Source organism: Mustelus asterias, chromosome 2 (assembly GCF_964213995.1).
Source record: "Mustelus asterias chromosome 2, sMusAst1.hap1.1, whole genome shotgun sequence".
Classification (NCBI taxonomy): Eukaryota; Metazoa; Chordata; class Chondrichthyes; order Carcharhiniformes; family Triakidae; genus Mustelus; species Mustelus asterias.
In genome coordinates this window covers 101,777,225-101,801,941 of record NC_135802.1, presented here as the reverse complement: position 1 = coordinate 101,801,941, position 24,717 = coordinate 101,777,225, and the positions used below count along the sequence as shown (strand labels likewise).

The 24,717-nt window shown below is 40.7% G+C and overlaps 1 protein-coding gene across 1 annotated transcript in view; it reads left to right on the top strand.

Moving 5' to 3' along the window:
• Positions 1–24,717, top strand: part of nek10 (NIMA-related kinase 10) — a 229,702-nt gene that overhangs the window by 28,984 nt on the left and 176,001 nt on the right. Inside the window, exons 5-7 of the mRNA XM_078200564.1 lie at positions 9,430–9,471; positions 9,568–9,646; positions 21,452–21,519. Of these exons, the coding sequence (XP_078056690.1) occupies positions 9,430–9,471; positions 9,568–9,646; positions 21,452–21,519 (189 nt within the window). The remainder of the gene's footprint in view (positions 1–9,429; positions 9,472–9,567; positions 9,647–21,451; positions 21,520–24,717) is intronic.

Here is a 24,717-nt window from a genome sequence, read left to right as displayed (position 1 = left end):
AATTGCTACAGTATATCACTTGACCTGCAATATGAGCAATAAATGGAAAGGTGGAGGCAGGGAGGAGGAGCTCCAAGAAGAGGGAAGGGAAGGAAGGCTCTCCATAGCAGTCCTAGTCTCAAAGGGAAGTACCACTCCTACTTTGCTATGAGCCAGGAGCTGTGCCAATGAACAGGCTACACTTCACACAAAAGGTTTTCACCAACTTGGAGCTTCATATCATTGTGAGGGTGTTCCTTTCAGTGACTGTGGAGGTTACCATCACCCTAACATTCTCCACCTGAACATCCTTCCAGATGTGAGAAACTTCTCAGTTTGTGGTACATTGACACAGAGAGGTCACAGGCACTGTAAGCAAAGAAAGGATACTTCATTCTCTTTTCCCTGAGAATGGACATCAGGATGAGAGGGCACATAAAAATACCAGAATAGTGAACTTCACGCACTATCAGTTCCATGCATGTAGCTCTGCAGTCCCAGCACGGCAACAGGAGGAATGCTGCTAGCAAAGCAGTTTCTACTTTGTTGGAGCAGTTGTTGTGCAATCACACCAAAAGGTTTATCCTGGTAAATGCCTGCTAACTTGGAACTGCAATTCAATTGGGTTTTTGCTGCTCACATCTCACATTATATCCATTATATATTAGGCTCTTAAACATGCCTCATTACATTGAGGGCCAATTTTGGAAGTCGGCCTGGCAAGTATTTCTGAACTGCTCTGAAAATTACACCCAATTTGCCATTAATCCGCTCAGCAGGATCATACCAATTTGTGTAGGCAAGAGTCATCTACGGAAGGTTCTCACATATTACAAAGCTAGCCAGAAGGTGTGGCAAGAAGGTAAAGATTTGTTTTTTTTTCATTTCTTCTGTTCAGGCAAGAGTTTTATGTCACTTCCCAGAGTGCCAGGTTGCAGTTTAGAGTTTTTCCACTCCATTGGTATGAACATCTTTGTCTTAACAAGCAGAGATGACTTCCCTGAATTTAAGTGGCATAATCCCAAGGATTTGGATTTGCTTGCTGAAGTGGCTAGCAGCTTTCCCACCTTGCCACACTGTTGTCCATCAGTTGGGTCACTGGAACTTTTAGGTCAAATTATGTTAAAACTGACATTTAAAAGAATGTAAATTAGCGGTTTATATCATGTTTGTATTAATTTCCTAATTTTTTTTAACGCAATATTTACCAATAAGCATAATGAACGGAAGTCAAATATGAAAATTGAGGGAAAATTGTTTTTTTTAAAAGGATCATCTGAGCATGTTATTTGATAAGTGAAAGTAGATTTATAGCCAATGAATAATTATGGTCAATTTAGTAAGAAACAAAAAAATGGCACCATGTAATTTAGCCAGTTGGAGGTCAACACAAAGATTGAGATGTATTTCATATCATCTCTTCATTGTATAAGCATCTTTGTACATTTTATTAATCAAAACAACAAACCAATCAGCTCTCCTGAGCATTACACATCAGAAACATTTGATTTGCAGGAAACATTGTGAGCAGCTAATAGGCTGTTACTCAGTTACCACTGCATTTGGCATATATACATTTAGAGAAAAATAGAATTGAAGGGTGTGACGTTACTTTAGATCATATTGTACTGTGGAATTTCTGTTAACTTATACGCCCGACTGGCATACAAACTGGCAGGGGACTCAGTGGCATAATGGTAATTATGGACTTGTAATCCAGAGGATGAGGCTAATGCTCTGGGGACCCAGGTTCAAATCCTATCGTAAGGAGCTGATAGAAGTTAAATTTAATTGATATACATAATTAATAAATAAAACTGTAAAAAGTCAGTTATGGTGATCATCAATTGTCATTAAAAACCCATCTGGTTCACTAATGCCCTTTAGGGGAGGAAATTTGATGTCTGGTCTAGCTTATATGTGACTCCAGACCCATAGCAATATGGTTGACTTTTACTGCCCTCTGAAATGGCCTAGCAAGTCATTCTTGTATCAAACTGCCACAGAATAGACAACTGCGGTTTGAGAAGGCAGCTCACCATCACCTTCTTAAGATCTATTAGGGATAGGCTTACAAATGCTGGTCTTGTTGGTGATGCTCACATTCACATGGAAAGATTATTTAAAAACTAGGAAAGCATGCCAGCCATTGTATGGGATGGACAATTAAGTGGTGTCCATAATTCTGCAAATCCCAGCCTTGTTTACATTGAGCCAATGAATTGCAGGACATCAAATGGCCTCCCCTGTGCTTCTTCCTGGATTAAGATTGGCCAATATCAATTTCTGTAGTCATGTTCCTCCAGACCCCACAAATATATTTTCCATTTTACCTTTATTGGGCTTCTTTGGCACTATAATCTATGGAAGTGATAGAAGTATGTACTCCAACCAGTTCTATCCAAAAACCATAAATGATCTCTTTCAAAATGTCACTGGACACAGCATTGGGATACCGGGGCAGTAATATTGTTGATCTCATTATTGCCCAGTTAATGCTAGGCATGACAAGTTAAGATTGCACAACATGATATCAATACAATATGATAATACGGATATATTTTCAGACATAACTTCCAGGTTGTGCCCAAAAAGAAAACTTCAGACATGTTGAACTTAAACGATATTTCCTTTTATATAGTTTAAAGAATGGGACAATTCATGAATTACTCTAGTGTTCATCTCTTATCTTGAAATAATGTAGGTCTGTAAATGGAACCAGATTCAAAAAATTGGAAAAACAAGCCTGTACTAATTAATCTGATATTCCTCAGTTTAAATACCTCTCACTTGATGTGCCAAAAATTAACTGAAAAATATTATGACAAAATACATCAAGTCATTTCATAAAATTGTGATCAGTGAAAATGAATGCCAAGCCAAAGGAGGAGATATTGAGAGGAGTAACTAAAAGTTTGGACATTGCTGTGGAAAGAAGGAAAGGGAAATAGAAGAGCTTTGGGAGGGAATTGCAGAGAATAGGAATTAGACTGTTGTAAGGAGCCTTAAAGGTAGCTCAGAGGAAAGTAGGAATGGGATTCCCAAGAGGAGTTCTGAAGGTTGTAGGAGGTTATTGAGGTCGAGAGAGGTTAAGATAAGAAAGAAAAGCTTGATGCATCTCCTCATCATTTACTTGAGCGTTACTTTTTGGCCAATTGTATTTTGTTACAGGGTCTTACCATCTTAAGAGATTTTTTTGTTTTACAATCCATAGTCCTTGCTCAATCCAAGTGCCAATCATAATTATTATGCACTTTACACAAAATGAGATCACCTGGTGGTCTTCTGTCTCCTGAGTAATAGTTTGCCCTCGTGATCAGCTCTGTATTAAACGTTGCCTAATGTGACTCAGGATCCTCACTCTAGGAGGATGGCAGTCTTTGTCACACTTGCTGCAGATACAGGCAGTGAGCTGAGAAGCTTCCGGATTCACTGGCTTTTGTATTCTCTGAGCCATCTTCTCTTCCAGCTAAGCTTCCTGTTTCTCCTTGACTCTTTTGATGCCCTTCCAAACAGTGAGCCTCCAGAGATCCAGGCTGTCCCCAGTTGTGTGCACTATTGCTGGCCATCTTCATATCATGCTTGCAAGTGTCCTTGTAGCAAATGTATGAGTGTCCAATACATTATGAATCAATGGCTTGCTCACTTACAGAAGGTCTTTGGGTATACAGCTATCATCCATCTGACGTATATGAACGAGCCTGCGCACATGTCATTGATTTAGCAATGATGTGTGCTTAGGTATCTAGCGGTTTACAGGACCTATAGTTTGTTAACCTTTCCCACTAAGGGTACATATGAAACAGTGGAAGTAGAAACAGGCAATCTTTACTTTTGTCTTAGATATATTGTCCAGCTCTCACTGCTGTAGTGTAAGGCACTGAGGATGCAGGCTTTTCAACTTTCAGTTTAGGGTTGTCCATTAGGTTGCCATTGTTCCAGGACTGTCTTACTCAACTTGGACACAACAGCAGGCTTTTGCAAAGTGTGTGTTGATTTCAGCATCAAGTGACAGATTGCTGGTGATTGTAAAGCTTAATTAACCTTCATCACATTGTCAATGCTGATTTGTGATATGGCAACATCCTGAACCATAATATTCATCTTCCTGACTTTAAACTTTAAACATGCTCTGTGGATGACCTGAAAGCATATTGCAGCAACAAAGAGAAGAATATGCCATAGAGTGTTGGTGCCAGAATACAACTGTGGGCGATCCCAATGTGGGATTCTGATGTTGACCCATCATAGCTGACCTTACTCATCATGCTATTATGGAAGCCAGAGATCATGGGCAGCCAATTTTCTTCCGCAGCTTAAATAGACTGTCTCTGCACAAATGGTGAAATGCCTTAATGAGGCCAATGAAGGCAATATATAGTCGTCTTCTTTGCTCATAGCATTGTTGTTACAGCTGCTGGACTGAAACGATCGTGTCAATTGTAAATCTTCCAGTTCTGAAACCACACTGGGATTCTGGATAAATGCATTCAACCAAGGTCTGTAGTCTTACAAGGGCAGTAAGAAGTCTCACAACACCAGGTTAAAGTCCAACAAGTTTATTTGGTAGCACAAGCTTTCGGAGTGTCACTCCTTCTTCAGGTGAGTGAGGAGTTGTGTTCACAAACAGGGCATATATAGACACAAACTCAATTTACAAGATAATGGTTGGAATGCGAGTCTTTACAGGTAATCAAGTCTGAATGGTACAGACAATGAGTGGAGAGAGGGTTTAAGCACAGGTTAAAGAGATGTGTATTGTCTCCAGCCAGGACAGTTAGTGAGATTTTGCAAGCCCAGGCAAGTCATAGGGGTTACAGATAGTGTGACATGAACCCAAGATCCCGATTGAGGCCATCCTCATGTGTGCAGAACTTGGCTATCAGTTTCTGCTCAGCAACTCTGCATTGTCGTGTGTCGTGAAGACCGCCTTGGAGAACGCTTACCCAAAGATCAGAGGCTGAATGCCCATGACGGCTGAAGTGTTTCCCGGCAGGAAGAGAACACTCCTGCCTGGTGATTGTTGAGCGGTGTTCATTCATCCGTTGTCATAGCGTCTGCATGGTCTCCCCAATGTACCATGCCTCGGGACATCCTTTCCTGCAGCATATCAGGTAGACAATGTTGGCTGAGTCGCAAGAGTATGTACCGTGTACCTGGTGGATGGTGTTCTCACGTGAGATGATGGCATTCGTGTCGATGATCCGGCACGTTTTGCAGAGGTTGCTGTGGCAGGGTTGTGTGGTGGCAGGGTTGTGTGGTGTCGTGGTCACTGTTCTCCTGAAGGCTGGGTAGTTTGCTGCGGACAGTGGTCTGTTTGAGGTTGTGTTGTTGTTTGAAGGCAAGAGGTGGGGGTGTGGGGATGGCCTTGGCGAGATGTTCGTCTTCATCGATGACATGTTGAAGGCTCCGGAGAAGATGTCGTAGCTTCTACGCTCTGGGGAAGTACTGGATGACGAAGGGTACTCTGTCCGCCATGTCCTGTGTTTGTCTTCTGAGGAGGTCGGTGTGGTTTTTCACTGTGGCGAGTCGGAACTGTTGATTGATGTGTTGAACGCCATATCCTGTTCTTATGAGGGCATCTTTCAGCATCTGTAGGTGTCTGTTGCGATCCTCCTCATCTGAGCAGATCCTGTGTATATGGAAGGCTCATCCCTAAGGGATGGCTTCTTTAATGTGTTTAGGGTGGAAGCTGCAGAGGTGGAGCATTTTGAGGTTATCCATGGGCTTGCTGAAGTGCTGAGGTGACCGTCCTTGATGGAGATGCGGTGTCCAAGAATGCAGCCGATTCCGGAGAGTAGTCCATGGTGAATCTGATGGTGGGATGGAACTTGTTGATGTCATCATATAGTTGTTTCAGTGATTGTTCGCCATGAGTCCAAAGGAAGAAACTGTCATCGATGTATCTAGTGTATAGCGTCGGTTGAACGTCCTGTGCGGTGAAGAGGTCTTGTTCGAACCTGTGCATGAAGATTTTGGCATAATGAGGTGCGAATTTGGTCTCCATGGCTGTTCCGTGTGTCTGGATGAAGAACTGGTTGTTGAAGGTGAAGACATTGTGGTCCAGGATGAAGCGGATGACTTGTAGAATTGCATCTGGAGATTGGCAGTTGTCGGCATTGAGTACTGAGGCAGTTACAGCAATGCCATCATCGTGGGGGATGCCGTTGTAGAGTGTTAAGACATCCATTGTGACAAGGAGTGCTCCTGGTTCAACTGCTCCACGTGTGCTGAGTTTCTGTAGGAAGTCCGTAGTGTCGGATAGCCAAGTTCCGCACACATGAGGACGGCCTCAACCGGGATCTTGGGTTCATACCGTATTATCTGTAACCGCACGACTTACCTGGGCTTGCAAAATCTCACTAACTGTCCTGGCTGGAGACAATACACATCTCTTTAATCTGTGCTTACCCCTCTCTCCACTCATATTGTCTGTACCTTTAAGACTTGATTACCTGTAAAGACTCGCATTCCAACCATTGTCTTGTAAATTGAATTTGTGTCTATATATGTCCTGTTTGTGAACACAACTCCTCACTCACCTGTAGAAGGAGCGACACTCCGAAAGCTTGTGCTACCAAATAAGCCTGTTGGACTTTAACCTGGTGTTGTGATCTGTGCTTACCCCAGTCCAATGCCAACATCTCCACATCATGGCTACCATCTTACAAGGGCAACATGGGCAAATAATTTTCTTTTAATTCTCAGTGGCGAAATGCCTCAATAGTTGTTGCACAAAGGACGAAGTAGAAAGGGTTGAGAGCTTCAAATGTTTGGATTTTCGGGCAAAGTTGTAACAGTAGTCAAGATCATTCCATCCATCCTTTAACTCTTCAAATCTAATCCTCTCTCAAACTCTACCTGAACCTCCCCTTTTATGTTATGTGATAGTCTCTCCAGATCACCAACAACCTGTCCTGGTCCCCCCATGCCAACACTATAGTTAAGAAAGCCCATCTACGCCTCTACTTCCTCAAGACTAAGGAAATTTGGCATGTCAGCTACGACTCTCACAACTTTTACAGATGCACCATAGAAAGCATTGTTTCTGGTTGTATCACAGCTTGGTATGGCTCCTGTTCTGCCCAAGACTGCAAGAAAATACAAAAGGTTTTGAATCTAGCCCAATCCATCACGCAAACCAGCCTCCCACCCATTGACTCTGTCTACACTTCCCGCTGCCTCGGCAAAGCAGCCAACATAATTAAGGCCCTCATGCACCCCGGACATTCTCTCTTCCACCTCCTTCCGTCGGGAAAAAGATACAAAAGTTTGAGTTCACGTACCAACTGACTCAAGAACGGCTTCTTCCCTGCTGCCATCAGACTTTTGAATAGACCTACCTTGCATTAAGTTGATCTTTCTCTGCACCCTAGCTATGACTGTAATACTACATTCCTTCATTTCCTTCTCTATGAACGGTATCCTTTGTCTGTATAGCACGCAAGAAACAATACTTTTCACTGTATGCTAATACATGTGACAATAATAAATCAAATCAATCATTGCAATTGCCCTTGTTCTTAAAAAGAATCACAATCTTTGCATCATCCATGTGCTGACAATGGGCGGTATTTTACCATTGTTTGTCAAAGTGCTGGGCGGACTTGAAACTGGGAGAGTTTCAGATCCGTCTTTTGGGCATGTTTTTAGGCCCCCCATTCACACTCTGCCTGCAAAATTTTGAGCGAGCCTGTTGCTCACTGCAGAAGCCTATGGGCGGGGCTTAACGTGCCTGAAAGCCTGCAGAGGGAGGTAATGCGCATGTGCAGGCCTCTGATTCTGCACGTGCGCATTAGCAGTAGCAGGGGTCTGAAAGACAAGGAGATAACGGTCAGGCTTCTGCTAGTACAGGCAGACTGAAGCAACTGTCCCCCCACCCCCACGGTCCGAGATACAACACCCCACTGACCCCCCCCCGCCCGCCGCCCAGACTAATTGCAGACCCCCCTCCCCCACCAATTGGGGCCCCGTTGCCTTCCCCCCACTGATTGCTGCAGAGTGGCAGCGGGTCCCCTCTCCCTCCCCCCCCTCCCCCCACCGATCCCTGCAGAGTGGCAGCGGGCCCCCTCTCCCCCCCCCACTGATCACTGCAGAGTGGCAGTAGGCCCCCTCTCTTTCCCTCCGCCCAATGATCGCTGCAGAGTGGCAGAGACCCCTCGCTCCCCATTGACCCGGCCCTTGGTGGTGCCCAGTGGGCATTGCCCAGGTGCCAGACTGGCATTACCCAGATGTCAGATTGGCATTGACCAGGTGCCAGGTTGGCACTGACCAAAGGGCACCCCCTTGTCCTCGGCTTCCCAGGGTTCTCAATGGCCACTGGTTCCACCAGTGAGGCCAAGTCGACTGCTCCCCGTTCATGGGGAGTATGTCTATTCCTCGCCGGCAAGAACCTTTCCTGGCGAGGTCATAAAGGCAGACGAGCCGGACAATTAAGTGCTGGGCTCGCTAATGACATGTAAATGCTTCTTTAAATAAATTTCAATAAATTAACCTGCCTCTCACCCATTTCCGGTGAGATGCTGACCGCGCTAGAAATCTGGCGCTCGTAAAATGGCGCCGGTCGCAAAAACCGGTGGCAATCGCGCTAATCGCTTTACGCCCCACTTTACGACCACATCGCACCTGAAAACGGGCATTATGCGATGGTAAAATCCCAGACAGTGTCCCCTCCCTCCAGCAGAGATAAAAAAGTTTGTGTAGATTCTGCAGGAGTGCTGGTTTCCTGTGCTTAATGAGTTCAGGGATGCAGCATCGTGACCTGAAACTTTGCCAATGGCAAGTGAGTCAATAGCTTTGCACAGCTCCTCCACTGTGATTTTGGTATCTATATCTTCCATGTCAGGCAGGCTGTCTATGGTGTACGAACTGTCCTTGATGATGATGTTTTTCCTGGACTACAACTCAATGCAGTGTTGTACCTGTGTCTCAATCTGTTTGTTGCACTCAGTGATGGTTTCCCTTGTCTTTGTTTTCAATGGAAAAATGTTCTTTGCTGATGCACCTGTTGCCTTTTTGATCCCATCACGCATGCCCTTACTGTCCCTTGTGTTGAAGCACATCTGGATATTTGGGCAAAGTTGTAACAGTAGTCAAGATCATTCTATCCATCCTTTAACTCTTCAAATCTAATCCTCTCTCAAACTCTACCTGAACCTCCCCCTTTATGTTATGTGATAGTCGCTGTGCTCCAGGTGCAACTATCATTAAAAGAGAAGACCTTAAAGGAACCTCAGCCTTACTTGTGGATTGGAGCCCTAATCAGCTGGCATTAGTCTATTGACTCTCAATCACACTTCTACAGTTTTTAATATCAACAATCACATTTTGTAAATATATTGTGAACTTAGATGTGATCGGGATTTGTTTCACCTGATCTAAGGAACTTTGCCTCTTAATATCACTCAGTGAATATTAATATTTTTGTGCTGGTGCTCATTTATATTTCAGAAAGTTTTCAATGAACTTGGAGGTGTTGAGAGCTTGGCACAGGTACATCCTCATGCTTAATAGCATTTCATTTTAAATCTATTTAATTTTATAGTTTTTCAAATGTGTATAACAATTGTGTCTTTTCTTTCTGTGCAGTATATGGAAACAGTGGCACATGGCTATCTAGGATATGGAGGACAGCAGTTTGTTGTTGACAGATTGGTCACTGTGACATGTAAGTTCAATTCATTTAATTACAAGTAAATGACGCAACTTCAAAGGATTCAATTATTCGATGTTCATGAACTTTTTTCTCATTTTATTTTATTTAGGGTGTCAGATCAGCTTATTAGCATAAAATCTTATCTCTAAGTTAGGATGGCATATCAATGATCTGGATGATAATGTGGTAAATTGGATCAGCAAGTTTGCTGATGATGCAAAGATTGGAGGTGTAGTGGACAGTGAGGAAGCTTTTCAAAGCTTGCAGAGGGATTTGGACCAACTAGAAAAATGGGCTGAAAAATGGCAAATGGAATTTAACGCAGACAAGTGTGAGATATTGCACATTGGAAGGACAAACCAAAGTAGAACGTACAGGGTAAATGGTAGGACTCTGAAGAGTGCAGTTGAACAGAGGGATCTGGGAATATAGGTACAGAATTCCCTAAAAGTGACGTCACAGGTGGATAGGGTCGTAAAGAGTGCCTTTGGTACATTGGCCTTTATAAATCGGAGTATCGAGTATAAAAGTTGGAGTGTTATGGTAAGGTTATATAAGGCATTGGTGAGGCCGAATTTGGAGTATTGTGCACAGTTTTGGTCACCTAGTTACAGGAAGGATGTAAATAAGGTTGAAAGAGTGCAGAGAAGGTCACAAGGATGTTGCCGGGACTTGAGAAGCTGAGTTACAGAGAGAGATTGAATAGGTTGGGACTTTATTCCCTGGAGCGTAGAAGATTGAGGGGAGATTTGATAGAGGTGTATAAGATTTTGATGGGTATAGATAGAGTGAATGCAAGCAGGCTTTTTCCGCTGAGGCTAGGGGAGAAAAAAACCAGAGGGCATGGGTTAAGGGTGAAAGGAGAAAAGTTTAAAGGGAATATTAGGGGGGGCTTCTTCACGCAGAGAGTGGTGGGAGTGTGGAATGAGCTGCCGGATAAAGTGGTAAATGCGGGGTCACTTTTAACATTTAAGAAAAACTTGGACGGGTTCATGGATGAGAGGGGTGTGGAGGGATATGGTCCAAGTGCAGGTCAGTGGGACTAGGCAAAAAGTGGTTCGGCACAGACAAGAAGGGCCAAAAGGCCTGTTTCTGAGCTGTAATTTTCTATGGTTCTATGGTTCTATGGTTTGGAATCATGTCCCATTCCAGGACAAATGCCTAGGCTGATTTTTGATTGAAGTACTGATAGGGTGCTGCTTTTTCCCACTGTGCTATCTTTTGGATTAGATGCTAAACTGAGGTTCTGTCTGCCTTGGCATGTAGTTCTATTATTAGGAATCCAGCAGTTGTAATTTCACAACCTATCATTGGCAAGTTTCGAAAACAAGTTTACTAAATGTAATTTATGAGCTGACACTGGATAAAATGATCCTAAAAATTGCCAGATTGTTCAAAAACTGAGCTGATTCACCAATGTCCTTGAGTAAAGGAACTGTCCATCTCAATTTGTTCTGGCGCATAAGTGACTGCACATTATGTGATTAAGTTCTAATGCCCTCTGGGCAACTAAACATAGCTAATAAATACAGCCTTGCCATATTGCAAATGCTTAAAAAACTGACAAAAGTAGAGCACTCTGCCAGTGTCCTAGGTATTATTCATTGTTCAACCAATAAGACCAAAACACATCAACTGGGCATTTATCAGATTGCTGTTGGTGGAAGTTTACTCTTCACAAATTGGCTACTGCATTTTCCTGCATAACAGTAGTGACATTTCAAAGTAATTTGCTGGCTGAGAAATTTTTTCGAACTTGCTGAGGATTTGAAAAATACTGGGTAAATTGCAAGTATTTATTTTCATTTTAATCCATTAGTCAAATTTATACCATATACATTTGTGTTGGGGATTGGATTTCTTACAAATCTGGTTTATTGCTAACTTTATGGAATTCGGATAGAAACATGAACATGAACAAATAGGAAAATGTTTGCTTGCAAAATATATGTCATGACTTTATGCCCAAGTTCACTGCAAGCAGAAATAGTGGGCGCAAAATATCACAAGAGTTGGAAAATGAGAATCTCACTGGCGAGATCTAGTTTTCCAATTCTCTCCACCCCTCGCTGGTGATGTAACACAGGAACCTCAATTAAATAAATTATAATATAATTAAATAGCTTCCCCGCCATATGTTCCCCCAGCATTTGGATCTCCCCCTACATTGACGAAGTTTACAACAAGTTTTTAAAAACGGGCACCAGGCGGAAGGAACCTGCCAGGGATGAATAAGTAAGTATTGCACTCAAGGGCAGGGGGACATGGCTGGGGAGTACCCTAGCACTGCATCCTGGCAGTGTCCCCAGGACGCCCTGTTCTCAGAATACCCGGTGTTGCCAGCTTTTTGCCACCCTGCCCAGTGTGACGGCGTGGGCCATGCCTGCATTTTTTTCTGCACAGAGTGCTGCACAATGTGGCGAGAAAAGCTGATGGTGCAACTGGCGAGATGCACACTGGTTTCCTCGCATCAGCCAGCACTTAAAATTCCACCCATTGTCTGCTCTAGTTTTCGGATACTGGAAATGTGGTTAGTAAATTCTCTGAATGTAGTAGTTTAAATTATTTTTCTTTATGCCAGACTTTTCAAGAGTTCAGGCTAAACCATCTGTTGAATTTTCATTATATTCAGTTAGCATACTATGTTTCTCAATATGAATTGGATATTTGGAGATTTAAACATTAAATGCCTAGTTCTACTTAGCTGGAGTTCCAGTGATGAAGCAACAATCAGGATGGAACATGCAGTTAACTCTTAAAATATTGCTTTAATTTTGCTGCAGTTTGTGCCTTTAAAAATATGGTTTAAAATTAGGATACAGCATAATTCTCATTATAAGCCAGAGCATCAGATTTTCTCCACCATTTATACATACTAGCAGAGTGAGCTACATGGTGAGAGGATGAATTCAGAACCTATGATGTACATAATCTGCATAATTGAAATGATTCAAGCTGGCCCATTTTTACAATACATTTTACAATACAACAATTTTTACAAATTGTAAGTATTCGTAAGGAAGCTAAGCATGTTAATTTATCAAATTTCATGCAAATCACGTTCTGTAAGTTCCACACTTACTAAAAATTAACCAATTTGTGAGCATTATTTCACTATCGCTTGTAAAATTTTCATTTAAAAAATGAAACCAATTACAACTCAGATAAAAGAAAGTTTCAAGTTCTTTGAACAATTATATTGATTCCTTTGCCACTTCACAAAATTCCTCTATAATGAAATGTGTTTAATAGTGTTCCATGTTTGGGACCAACGACATAGGGAAGAAAATTGAGATACTCTTGGGAATATGAGGAATTTGTCATCAAAAAATAGGACCAAGCAGGTGTACACTTGGCATTACTACCCAAGCCATGTGCTAATTAATATAGGGACAGGCAGAGCAGAAGGTGTGTGTAAGATCTCTGTGGGATGGGGCTGTCGTTCCATTTTGTGGGCCACTGGCATCAGTTCTGAGCCAGAAAAGAGCAGTAATGCTGGAATAAGCTTCACCTGAACTAGGATCAGTGTCCTGATAAGAAAAAGATAAATGGGACTTTAAATTAGTCCCAAGTGAAGGATCTGATGAAAATAGCATAGCATCTGAAGATAAAATAAATGGGAAGTGAGAATAAAGGTCAGACCAAGGTAATATACAAGGATAACATAAACAGAGAACAAATAAAGCCAAAAACAGAATTACAAGAGGACCACTAATAAGTAAAGTAAAAAGAACAACCAGTAAAAACAAATGAAACTACTCATACAGGATCCAAAATAAAATGTAAACTGGAGGTAGTAATCCATATTGAGGAACTAGATGTAGTAGGAGTAATGGAAACATTAATACATAAAGGACTGGAATTCCAATTAGATATTACAGGTTATAAAATAATCAGAAAGGATAGGAAAGGTAGAAAGATAGATGATATAGCATAATAATTAGAAATAAAAGAATGACAATAGAAAAGAGGACATAACTAATAACAGATCAGAAATAGAATCCATATGGATTGAAATAAAAGGTAGAGAGATAATTGGTTTATTAGAAAATGATCATGGTGGCATGTGCCAAATTGTGGTCATGATACAAATAAAACAAGTAATCATAATTCCTAAGTTATGCATGATTATTAAAATAAAAATAAAACATAAAATAATAAAGGGTTGCACAATTATGAAGACTTCTGAATACAAATAATTACGATATGTTGCAAAATGCAGTTCTCAATTTATAGAATTCAAATGACAGGACTACTGCATTGTGTATGAAAGTCACAGATCATGGCCAGAATTTTACCGTCCCGCCCGCCATGGGAAATGGAGCAGGCGAGGGGCGGAACTTGGAAAGATCTGTTGACCTCGGGCTGGATTTTATGGTTTCAGGATGAGCAAGGCCGTAAAATCTCACCCCATATGTTGTCAGGTTGAGAAGGGATTGGTAACATTAATGGGGGTATATTACAGACCATCTCATACTAATGGAAAGGAGGTGGAAGAAGAAATATGCAAGCAAATATGCAAAATAAGTGAATTACATAAAATATCCATGGGAAATTTTAACTACCCCAAGTAAACTGGGGGCAGCAGATGGAATGGGGCTTTTGCAATTTGTGCAGGGCTCTTCTTACCCAGGAATGTAAAAACCCCAATAAGAGTGAGTATTGATGAATCGAGAATCAGGAAATGAACCAGAACAGATAAGATCCCGACAATACTGATCAAACCATAGTAAGGTCTAAGATCAAGATTGTGAAGGATATAAATAAGACAAAGGTCAAAGTAGCAACTCAATAAAATGCTAATTTTAATTGGAGGGAGCTCTGGAGGAGTACAAAGAAAGTAGGAAAGAACTCAAACGGGGAATTAGAAGGGCAAAAAGGGGTCACGAAATGTCTTTGGCAGACAGGATTAAGGAGAATCCCAAGGCATTTTATTCATACGTTAGGAACAAAAGGGTTGTCAGGGAAAAAATCGGACCTCTCAGGGGCAAAAGTGGGGAATTATGCTTGGAGCCCAAAGAAGTAGGGGAGATCCTAAATGAATACTTTGCGTCGGTATTCACAAAGGAGAGGGATGTGTTGACTGGGAGTGTCTTGGAGGGGAGTGTTGAACCGTTGGAGAAAATCTCCATTACAAGGGAGGAAGTGTTAGGTTTGTTAGAGAATATAAAGACTGACAAATCCCCAGGGCCTGATGGAATCTATCCAAGGCTGCTCAGGGAGACGAGAGATGAAATCGCTGGGCCTCTGATGCAAATCTTTGTCTCGTCACTGGACGCAGGTGAGGTCCCAGAGGATTGGAGGATAGCTAATGTGGTCCCGTTATTTAAGAAGGGTAGGAAGGATAACCCGGGTAATTATAGGCCAGTGAGCTTGACGTCTGTGGTGGGGAAGTTGTTGGAGAAGATTCTTAGAGATAGGATGTATGCGCATTTAGAAAGGAATAAACTCATTAACAATAGTCAGTATGGTTTTGTGAGAGGGAGGTCATGCCTCACTAACCTGGTGGAGTTTTTTGAAGAAGTGACCAGAATGGTTGACGAGGGAAGGGCCGTGGATGTCGTCTATATGGACTTTAGTAAAGCGTTTGACAAAGCCCCTCATGGTAGGCTGGTGAAAAAGGTTGGATCTCATCGGATAAAGGGGGAGGTGGCTAGATGGGTGGAGAACTGGCTTGGTCACAGAAGACAGAGGGTGGTAGTGGAAGGGTCTTTTTCCGGCTGGAGGCCTGTGACTAGTGGTGTTCCGCAGGGCTCTGTATTGGGACCTCTGCTGTTTGTGATTTATATAAACGATCTGGAAGAAGGTGTAACTGGGGTGATCAGTAAGTTTGCGGACGACACAAAATTGGCAGGACTTGCAGATAGTGAGGAGCATTGTCAGAAGCTACAAAGGATATAGATAGGCTGGAAATTTGGGCAAAGAAATGGCAGATGGAGTTCAATCCTGATGAATGCGAAGTGATGCATTTTGGTAGAAATAATGTAGGGAGGAGCTATACGATAAATGGCAGAACCATAAAGGGTGTAGATACGCAGAGGGACCTGGGTGTGCAAGTCCACAGATCCTTGAAGGTGACGTCACAGGTGGAGAAGGTGGTGAAGAAGGCATATGGCATGCTTGCCTTTATAGGACGGGGCATAGAGTATAAAAGTTGGGGTCTGATGTTGCAGATGTATAGAACGTTCGTTCGGCCGCATTTGGAATACTGCGTCCAGTACTGGTCGCCACACTACCAGAAGGACGTGGAGGCTTTGGAGAGAGTACAGAGGAGGTTTACCAGGATGTTGCCTGGTATGGAGGGGCTTAGTTATGAGGAGAGATTGGGTAAACTGGGGTTGTTCTCCCTGGAAAGACGGAGGATGAGGGGAGACTTAATAGAGGTGTACAAAATTATGAAAGGCATAGATAGGGTGAACGGTGGGAAGCTTTTCCCCAGGTCGGTGGTGACATTCACGAGGGGTCATAGTTCAAGGTGAACTAATAGTTCAAGGTGAAGTGGGGGAGGTTTAACACAGATATTAGAAGGACATATTTTACACAGAGGGTGGTGGGGGCCTGGAATGCGCTGCCAGGCAAGGTGGTGGAGGCGGACACACTGGGAACGTTTAAGACTTATCTAGACAGCCATATGAACGGAGTGGGAATGGAGGGATACAAAAGAATGGTCTAGTTTGGACCAGGGAGTGGCACGGGCTTGGAGGGCCGAAGGGCCTGTTCCTGTGCTGTATTGTTCTTTGTTCTTTGGATGAGAATGGAACAAGGAAATGAAATCTGGAAAATTTACAGGCAGCCCTAGAAATAGAACTGTTTAAAATGGTGAAAATAGAATCCAGGAGAAATTTATCCCACTAGAAAGCAAAAACAATCTTGCCAGTAAAGCTAATTTTATATTAACTGTACATAATTGTATGCAGGTGGCAGGCAGCAACTGTGGATTTATCTTTTACTTTTATTAAAAAGAACAGGCCAAAACTGTTGGGTGAGGAGGTGCATGTTTGTAATATGTATATCTGTAAATAAATGCTGATAAAATTATGTAAAGTTTGACTGTTGCATTATTTTCACTACTTGGCTTTCTGGAATATAACTTGATAAGAAGTTTAACAACACCAGGTTAAAGTCCAACAGGTTTATTTGGTAGCAAAAGCCACACAAGCTTTCGGAGCTGCAAGCCCCTTCTTCAGGTGAGTGGGAATTCTGTTCACAAACAGGGCATATAAAGACACAGACTCAATTTACATGAATAATGGTTGGAATGCGAATACTTATTGTATAATACTAGGAATACAATATAACTTGATGTCAGAGGATGGTTGCCCAAAGTGATGATTGAAACCAAGAAAAGAAAATTGTACAGAAAGCTAAAATCCTAGTCACTACTTGGAAAATGAAAGCAAGTGCAAGTTGTTGGTGCATGATTATTCTCCAATGTTCGTGGAGTCTGAACCATACACAAGTGCACCTGGGTTCCCAACCAAAGTGGAAACGAGGTATGATTTTGGTGTTGTCACTTCCTGGAAGAAATAACCTCAAAGTAAAGTATTGTGAGAGGGTTGCTCATATGGATACTGATGGAAATTTGGGTCCTCTATTAGAATTCTTGGGCAAAACCTAGAAGAAAGATTATCTGTTAAGTGCCTACGAAGCATGCTCGTAATTTGATATATTTTGGAAAACAGGTGTTCATTTCATGGAACACCATATCATGGACTTGAACAGATTCTATAAAAGACTGACAAAATTAAATTTGGGGATCTCTGGCTAAGTACTTGTGTTTAATTTATTGGATTGTGCCAAAGTATCACACGTAAACAGGTAACTGGTTCTAATGGTGTTCTATTCTTGGAGAAATGGATCAGATATTTGTTGTCTCAAAATAAATCCTGGGGGAAAAAATCCTTTCCTGCCTGCGTCATTTTCTTTATGGAGCAAATGCAATATTCTGCAATGATAAAAAGAAGACTCAATGATTGTCAGACTCTAAATAGCCCTGATACGGGTGCCAATACATTCAAAGGGTTAAAGATGACATACTAGGAATGTAGTCACTTCGAGTAGAACTAGTTATTCCAGCAGAAGACAACGTTGGAAAACCAATAGGCCAACAAATCCCTGGAATTCCAAGGAACAGTTAACTAAGATTTCAGATGATTTGAAGTATCATTATGTGGTGAACTGCCCAAAGAAGAGGCAGAGTCTTCGAATGACCATAACATGATCATTCTGAAGAACAGGATGAAGGTGATGAATCCAAACAAATTATACTGGTCGTAATGAGTTTTAGTCTACTGATGACTGTATGCCATGACTCCTTTAACTGTTCAGTATTAGATAGTGATTGGATTTCAACAGAATGTGGGACAGATGTTATCTTGATTCACTAAGTGGTGAGGATTAAGGGATATAAAATATAAAAAGGGATATATGAAATACAATGAGGTTGTAATTCCATTTAAAATAGCCCAAGTTAAACCATTTTTAAACTACTGATATAGTCTCCAGTGACATACCAATGCTGCTGCATAAACTTGTATGAAAAAGGCACAAATGAAATATGAAGCATGAAAGGAAGTCATGGATCTTCAGTTTACCCACCAATACATTATTGTATCCCCTCAACAAAACAAGTGTTTCTATCACCCCACTTGTCATATGTTATAAGTTCAAATAAAAGTTACAGGTGTGGTTGAGGAAGATTTTATGAGGTTCATAGAAGCAATTAGTGAGAAGTGTGAAATCTGTAAAAAGTATTGGTACTCTGCCAAGTCCCATTATGAGCCTTCCGTTGTTAAGCAATGTAGATCTGGAATGACTTTAAATCAACAATCCTAATTATAGAGGGTTAATTCCCTTCTGGGTTAATGTATTAGGTCATCACAGAAAGATGATGTTATAACTAAAGATGAAACAGAGCAATTGCAAGGCTTGATTCGTCATTTGGACCAGATGCTAGTTGATATGCTGGAGTTAAGTACTACAGTGAAACACCCTGCAGTAGTGAAAGTTTTAAGCACAATTAAATATTAAGAAAGATGAAACTGGATAAATGCCATCCTTAGGTGTGACCCAATGAACATAAAACTCGTCATTTTTAGTGATGATTCACATGGTAATCTTCCTGATGGGTATGATAGTACAACTGAATTTGGAATTTTTCTAATGGGTAAGAATATAAATTGTTGTCCTTTAGCTTGGGAAGCTAAGAAAAAAGATCTGTGTAAAGTAATTTGGCTGCCAAAGCGCTGGCTAATGTAAGGCAGTGGATTGAGATTCTATTTGCTATATATTTTAAGTGAGATATTTTACAATGGCCAAATTGAAGATGGTATACCCATGTTATGTAGGATAGTATACCCATGTTGTAGGATAATATTCAGTCTATGAAAAATGTAAGTGAGAAAAGGTAATAGATTTAACTTGCTGGCTTGAGGCATTGCTGGATATAAGGAAGTCTCTTATTAAATAGATGGATGCAAGTTGCCAAATGTCTGATCATTTAAAAAAAATAAATGCATGCATAAAGAATTTATTGGATTCTACAGGAGGACTGTCTCATAATGTAAGGCTTTGAACAAAATACGGAGATCTTTGATTTAATTTGTTTTGATATTTGGTTGTATAAATTAACTTTTTATTTAAGGAGAATGAATGGAACCTGCTAATTGAATGCTAATTGTACGTAGGTGTCGGGCATCAACTCGGGATTCACTTGTGCCCGATTAAAGAGGAACAGACTGAAACTGATTGTTGGATGAGGAGGGGCATGTTTGTAAAGCATACCTTTGTAAATAATAGTGATGAAAACATCTAAAGCTTGATTCTAAAGTTTTAATCTTTAAGGTTCAGATTCACTGTAATATTTTGAAACTTCCTAAATGCTGAGACAAAATCCTGACATGCAGCATGAACGGTTGAAATGTATGTTGGTTTAGTACAGTTGCCAAATTGCTAAAAGGAATTATAGGTGCTTAATGAATTACAGCATAAAGTTTAACATACATACTAAATCACTCATTTATCTCATGATATAAATTATTTTCACCAGTTTTGCAGAGATCTAGTGCTTTTGTACATAATTTTTAGTTCTTGGAATTATAGTTTAACTGTAAAAAATGCAATTAAAGCAAGCTTTGAGCCTATTACACCTAAATGTTTGGGGACATGTTGACTTGAGGTTAACAGCTAGAAAGATAAGATTGTAAAACAGCAGGAGGGCTTGCTTAGCTAAAGAACTGGATATGTGATGTCTACAATCCTTGCTAAGAAGTGAATTCCAGAAAGGTGGTTTTGATTTGAGAGGTAGAGCTAAATTAGTTTAAAGGCACTCAGTGAACCCTGAAAGGTTGTAAAACCCATTTACTTTAGATCAAAGAAGAAATTGTAAATGAGGGATAATTAATCTAAAAGTCAGTTTGAGAACATCCCAGAGCAGTTTATGTCATCATGGAGATGTGTGGAGCTTAGGGAAGTTATCTGGTTGTTTGCTGGGAGAGTTAGTTGGAGTTTGGACTTCATGCAGTTTGCAGCACAAGGAAAGAAGATAGCTAAAATAAATGACAGTTAGATAGACCTGCACTGTAAGCAAAGTAATATCCTAATTCCATCATTCACTATGTGGAATATGGGTGAGGCTTAATTTCTGTTTGAAATCTGTGAAGAACAAAGCTGGAAGATTCTCTCATTCGGAACCAGGGGAAGAATCTGCAGTGGGCTGTGCAGAGTTTTGTGGCAAAGAAAACAACCAATGGATTAGCTTGGAACAAACCAGAACAAGGGATTGAGGCATTTACAGTCAAGAGACGGGAACTGAAAGTTTCTGAGAATAGGTGAAGCTCAGGACAATTCTCCAGAGGACTCTGGGATACTTATGTGGTCACTACAGAAATAAATAACTTGGGTAAGATTGATGTGTCTTATGAGAGAATTATTGAGGAAATCAGAAGTAAACCTGAATAAATAACATATATAGTTATAAACCATATTAAGTAGTTCCAAATAAACAATACATTTTCTGTTTTGCTTTAAAAAGTGGAATCTTGTGGCATTATTCTATTGGACAAAACAAGGTGTTTAGATTTCTCTTTAAATGTTAACCAAGCAGAAATTCCAGCTCACTGTGTATAGGTGGACTGCCATTCAATTTTATTTCTGCAGGCAAAATTTCAACAACTTTTTGTAGAATGCACAAATTGTTGATTCATTTGATCTATGTTCAGGAGACTAAAGAAAGTATCTTATCAATAAATCTATAACATCAATGTACTCCCAGTATTTGGGACTCAGTTTACACTAGCTAATTTACTAGACTCAGTTGTGTAAAATTTGGATCGGGCAGCAGAAAGAAGAACAATCATCATCATGTTCACATCACCAATTTAAAGAAAAATTAATGGAAGTGTCAGTCCTGATATGACACAACGACCATGTAATCGTGGTTCCCCATAACAGAATATCTAATTTGTGTAGGGGGAGGGTTTTAATTCTACTGATTTTTTTTTCAATCTAAGCGATGAATACATTTAAAATTTAATACTCGTACTTGTACACCTCCGGGTTAGAAGCAACTTATCCTAAGCATCTTGGCATTATCTAACAGTGAGGAGAATTTCGCTGATAAACTCCAGTATTGTATACCTGGAATCTTTTTGCAGTTTCTCTAATCTGAAAATACCTAAGAGAAAGTACATTTAAAATGAAATTACTAAAATTATTTTGCTTGCTGTTAGAATAATTTGCAATGCAGTATTGCATAGTGATTTGAGTACAGATATTTTGACATTGTTGAGATGCTGTTTGATTTGAATTTCATTTCAGATATTTTTCAAAAGCTGGCAGCTGTTGTAGAACAAAGAGAATGGATAATTGCATGTGGAGCGCATAAGGTATGAAATATGTGGTGCCTGAAAACCTACTTAGTAGCTTACTGGACTAAACAGCATTCAGGATAACTTTCAATGATACGTGACACCAAGCTATAATGTTATGTGTTTATTCTATAAACATTTATGCATTGCAAAAATGGATAGTGATTTTAAACATTCACTTGTCAATTAAATGGTTTTAACTTCAATTATTACAATGTTTTAGAATTTCCATATTCCATTTTTTATCAAATATGTTGCACAGATTCAGTGAACTGTGTACAGACAGACATGAATCAGAATTTGCCGTGGAATAATTTTTTTAAACAAAATCATTGAAGGAAACATTTTATTGACCGACATAGAAATCATGTCCTATTTAAAACTCAAGTGAGGTCCTTGAATCACATTATATTGCAATAAAAACTCATATACCTTAGCCTGGATTTTTTGATTGGCAATGCCCAAATTTTGAGTATAAAATTCATTTAAAAATTGGATGGAGATCCATTATCCTGGAACCCTGTCTTTTTTGCATTCCTTCATTATTATTATTATAGGAATCAGCTGTCAGTTTGTGCCAGAGGCATTTAAATTAGTGTATAATTACATAATTAATGCAACTTGTCATTATTTTGCTTATTTCACACAATTTACCCGTCTATACAAGAGTTCAGAGTTGCTAAGTACTGAGCTACATATGAAAATCAACTTACAGAAACTAACAGTTAGGTTGCAACATTATGAGGGTATTGCTGAAATTTGCTTGTGTTTCTTTTGTTCTTTTCCCTCTGTTATCAAAGTATCTTTGTGGCTGTTGTGGTGGTGCTGCCCTTTTTTCTACTACACAATCACAGATTTCCCACTCGTAATTACCTAATCTCTGCCTTTTGGCAAAAAATGAGAATAATCAACATGGGGATGCCAGGTCAAACTTGAGATTTCAATATCCTCCCATTGCTGCCCCTACACTAGAATATTCAAGCAGAGATATACACACATAATTAAAGAGCAGTTCCTGCAGAGGCTTCAACCAATCAATGGTGGAGTTCTGTAACATGCTGACATATAACAAGCAGGTTTGTAACTAAGTTCTGCCATAGGCAAGCCCTGCCATAAAAACTTAAGAAATAGGAGCAATAGGCCATATAGCTCTTTGAGCCTATTCTGTCATTCAATTAAATAATGGATGAACCTCAAAGTCAGTTCCACTTTTCCACCTTATCTTCATATTCCTTGACTCCCTTTGTACCCAAAATAGACTATGACCCTTAGTTCTAGACCCTCCAACAAGGGGAAACAGCCTCTTAGCATCTACTGTATCAAAACAAAAGCAAAATACTACAGATGCTTGTTCTTAATCACTTTCACATATATTTTGGCCATTAGCTCTGTGGAGTAGGTCAGGAAGACATAGAAGTTTGTGTTTGACATGAAAATTGGAAGGTTAGTAAATAGTGAGGAGGATAGCCGTAGACTGCAGGAGGATATCAGTGGACTGGTCAGATGGGCAGAGCAGTGGCAAATAGAATTCAACCTAAAAAGGTGTGAAGTGATGCACTTAGGGAGGGCTAACGAAGCAAACGATTGCACTATGAATGGTAGGACCCTGGAAAGTACTGAAGATCAGAGGGACCTTGGAGTGCATACCCATTGATCCCTGAAGGTGGCAGGGCACATAGATAATGTGGTTAAGAAAGCATATGGGATACTTGAATTTATTAGCCAAGACATAGAAATCAAGAACAGGGACATCATGCTGAAACTGTATAAAATGCTGGGTTAGGCCACAGCTAGAGTACTGGAGTACTAGAGATCGGGTCACCACATTAAAAAGGAAGTGCTTTCATTGGAGAGGGTGCAGAAGATATTTACGAGCATGCTGCCTGGGCTGGAGGATCTGAGCTATGAGGAAAGATGGGATAAGCTGGGGTTTTTTACTTGGAGCAGCAATGGTCAAGAGGTGACTTGATAGAGGTGTATAAGATAGAGGGGTATGGATAGGATGGCTGGGAAGGTACTTTTTTCCATTAGTAGAGGGGTCAATAACCAGGGGGGGTAGATTTAAGGTAAGAAGTAGAAGGCTAAGAGGGGAGTTGAGGAGATACCTTTTCACCCAGAGGATGGCGGGAATCTGAACTCATTGCCTGAAAGGAAGGCTGAGTCAGAAACTCTCATTACGTTTAAGAAGTATTTAGATATTCACTTGTGCTGCCATAATCTCCAGGCTATGGGCCATGTGCTGGAAAATGGCATTAGTGTAACCAGATCTTTGTTGATTGGAGTGGACATGATGGGCCAAATGGCCTCCTCCTGTGCTGTAAATGTCAATGAATCTATGTGAACATAACTGTGCAAAGATGAGTGCAATTAGAAGTTTTCCAGTAAACAAGTAAGGTGTTACTTTATAATTGTGAAGCAAGAGATACAACTCTTCCTTCCATGACTTGTTGTAAGCTTTGTTTTACATAGAATAGGAGGTAAGAGAGGAGGGGGAGTTGCACTTTTGATTAGGGAAAACATCACGGCCGTACTGAGAGGGGATATATCCGAGGGTTCAGCCACTGAGTCTATATGGGTAGAACTGAGAAATAAGAAGGGGGAAATCACTTTGATAGGGTTGTACTATAGGCCCCCAAACAGTCGGCGGGAAATTGAGGAGCAAATATGTAAGGAGATTACAGATAGCTCCAAGAAAAATAAGGTGGTGATAGTCGGAGATTTTAACTTTCCCAACATTGACTGGGACACCCATACTACTAGAGGGTTGGATGGAGAGAAATTTGTTGAGTGTATTCAGGAGGCATTTCTCATTCAGTGTGTGGATGGCCCGACTAGAGAGGGGGCAAAACTTGACCTCCTCTTGGAAAATAAGGAAGGACAGGTGACAGAAGTGTTAGTGAGGGATCACTTTGGGACCAGTGACCATAATTCTATTAGTTTTAAGATAGCTATGGAGAATGATAGGTCTGGCCCAAAAGCTAAAATTCTAAATTGGGGCAAGGCCAATTTTGATGGTATCAGGCAGGAACTTTCAAAAGTTAATTGGGGGAGTCTGTGGGAAGGCAAAGGGACGTCTGGTAAGTGGCAGGCTTTCAAAAGTGTGTTAACCAGTGTTCAGAGTAAGCACATTCCTCTTAGAGTGAAGGGCAAGGCTGGTAGAAGTAGGGAACCCTGGATGACTTGGGATATTGAGGCCCTGCTCAAGAAGAAGAAAGC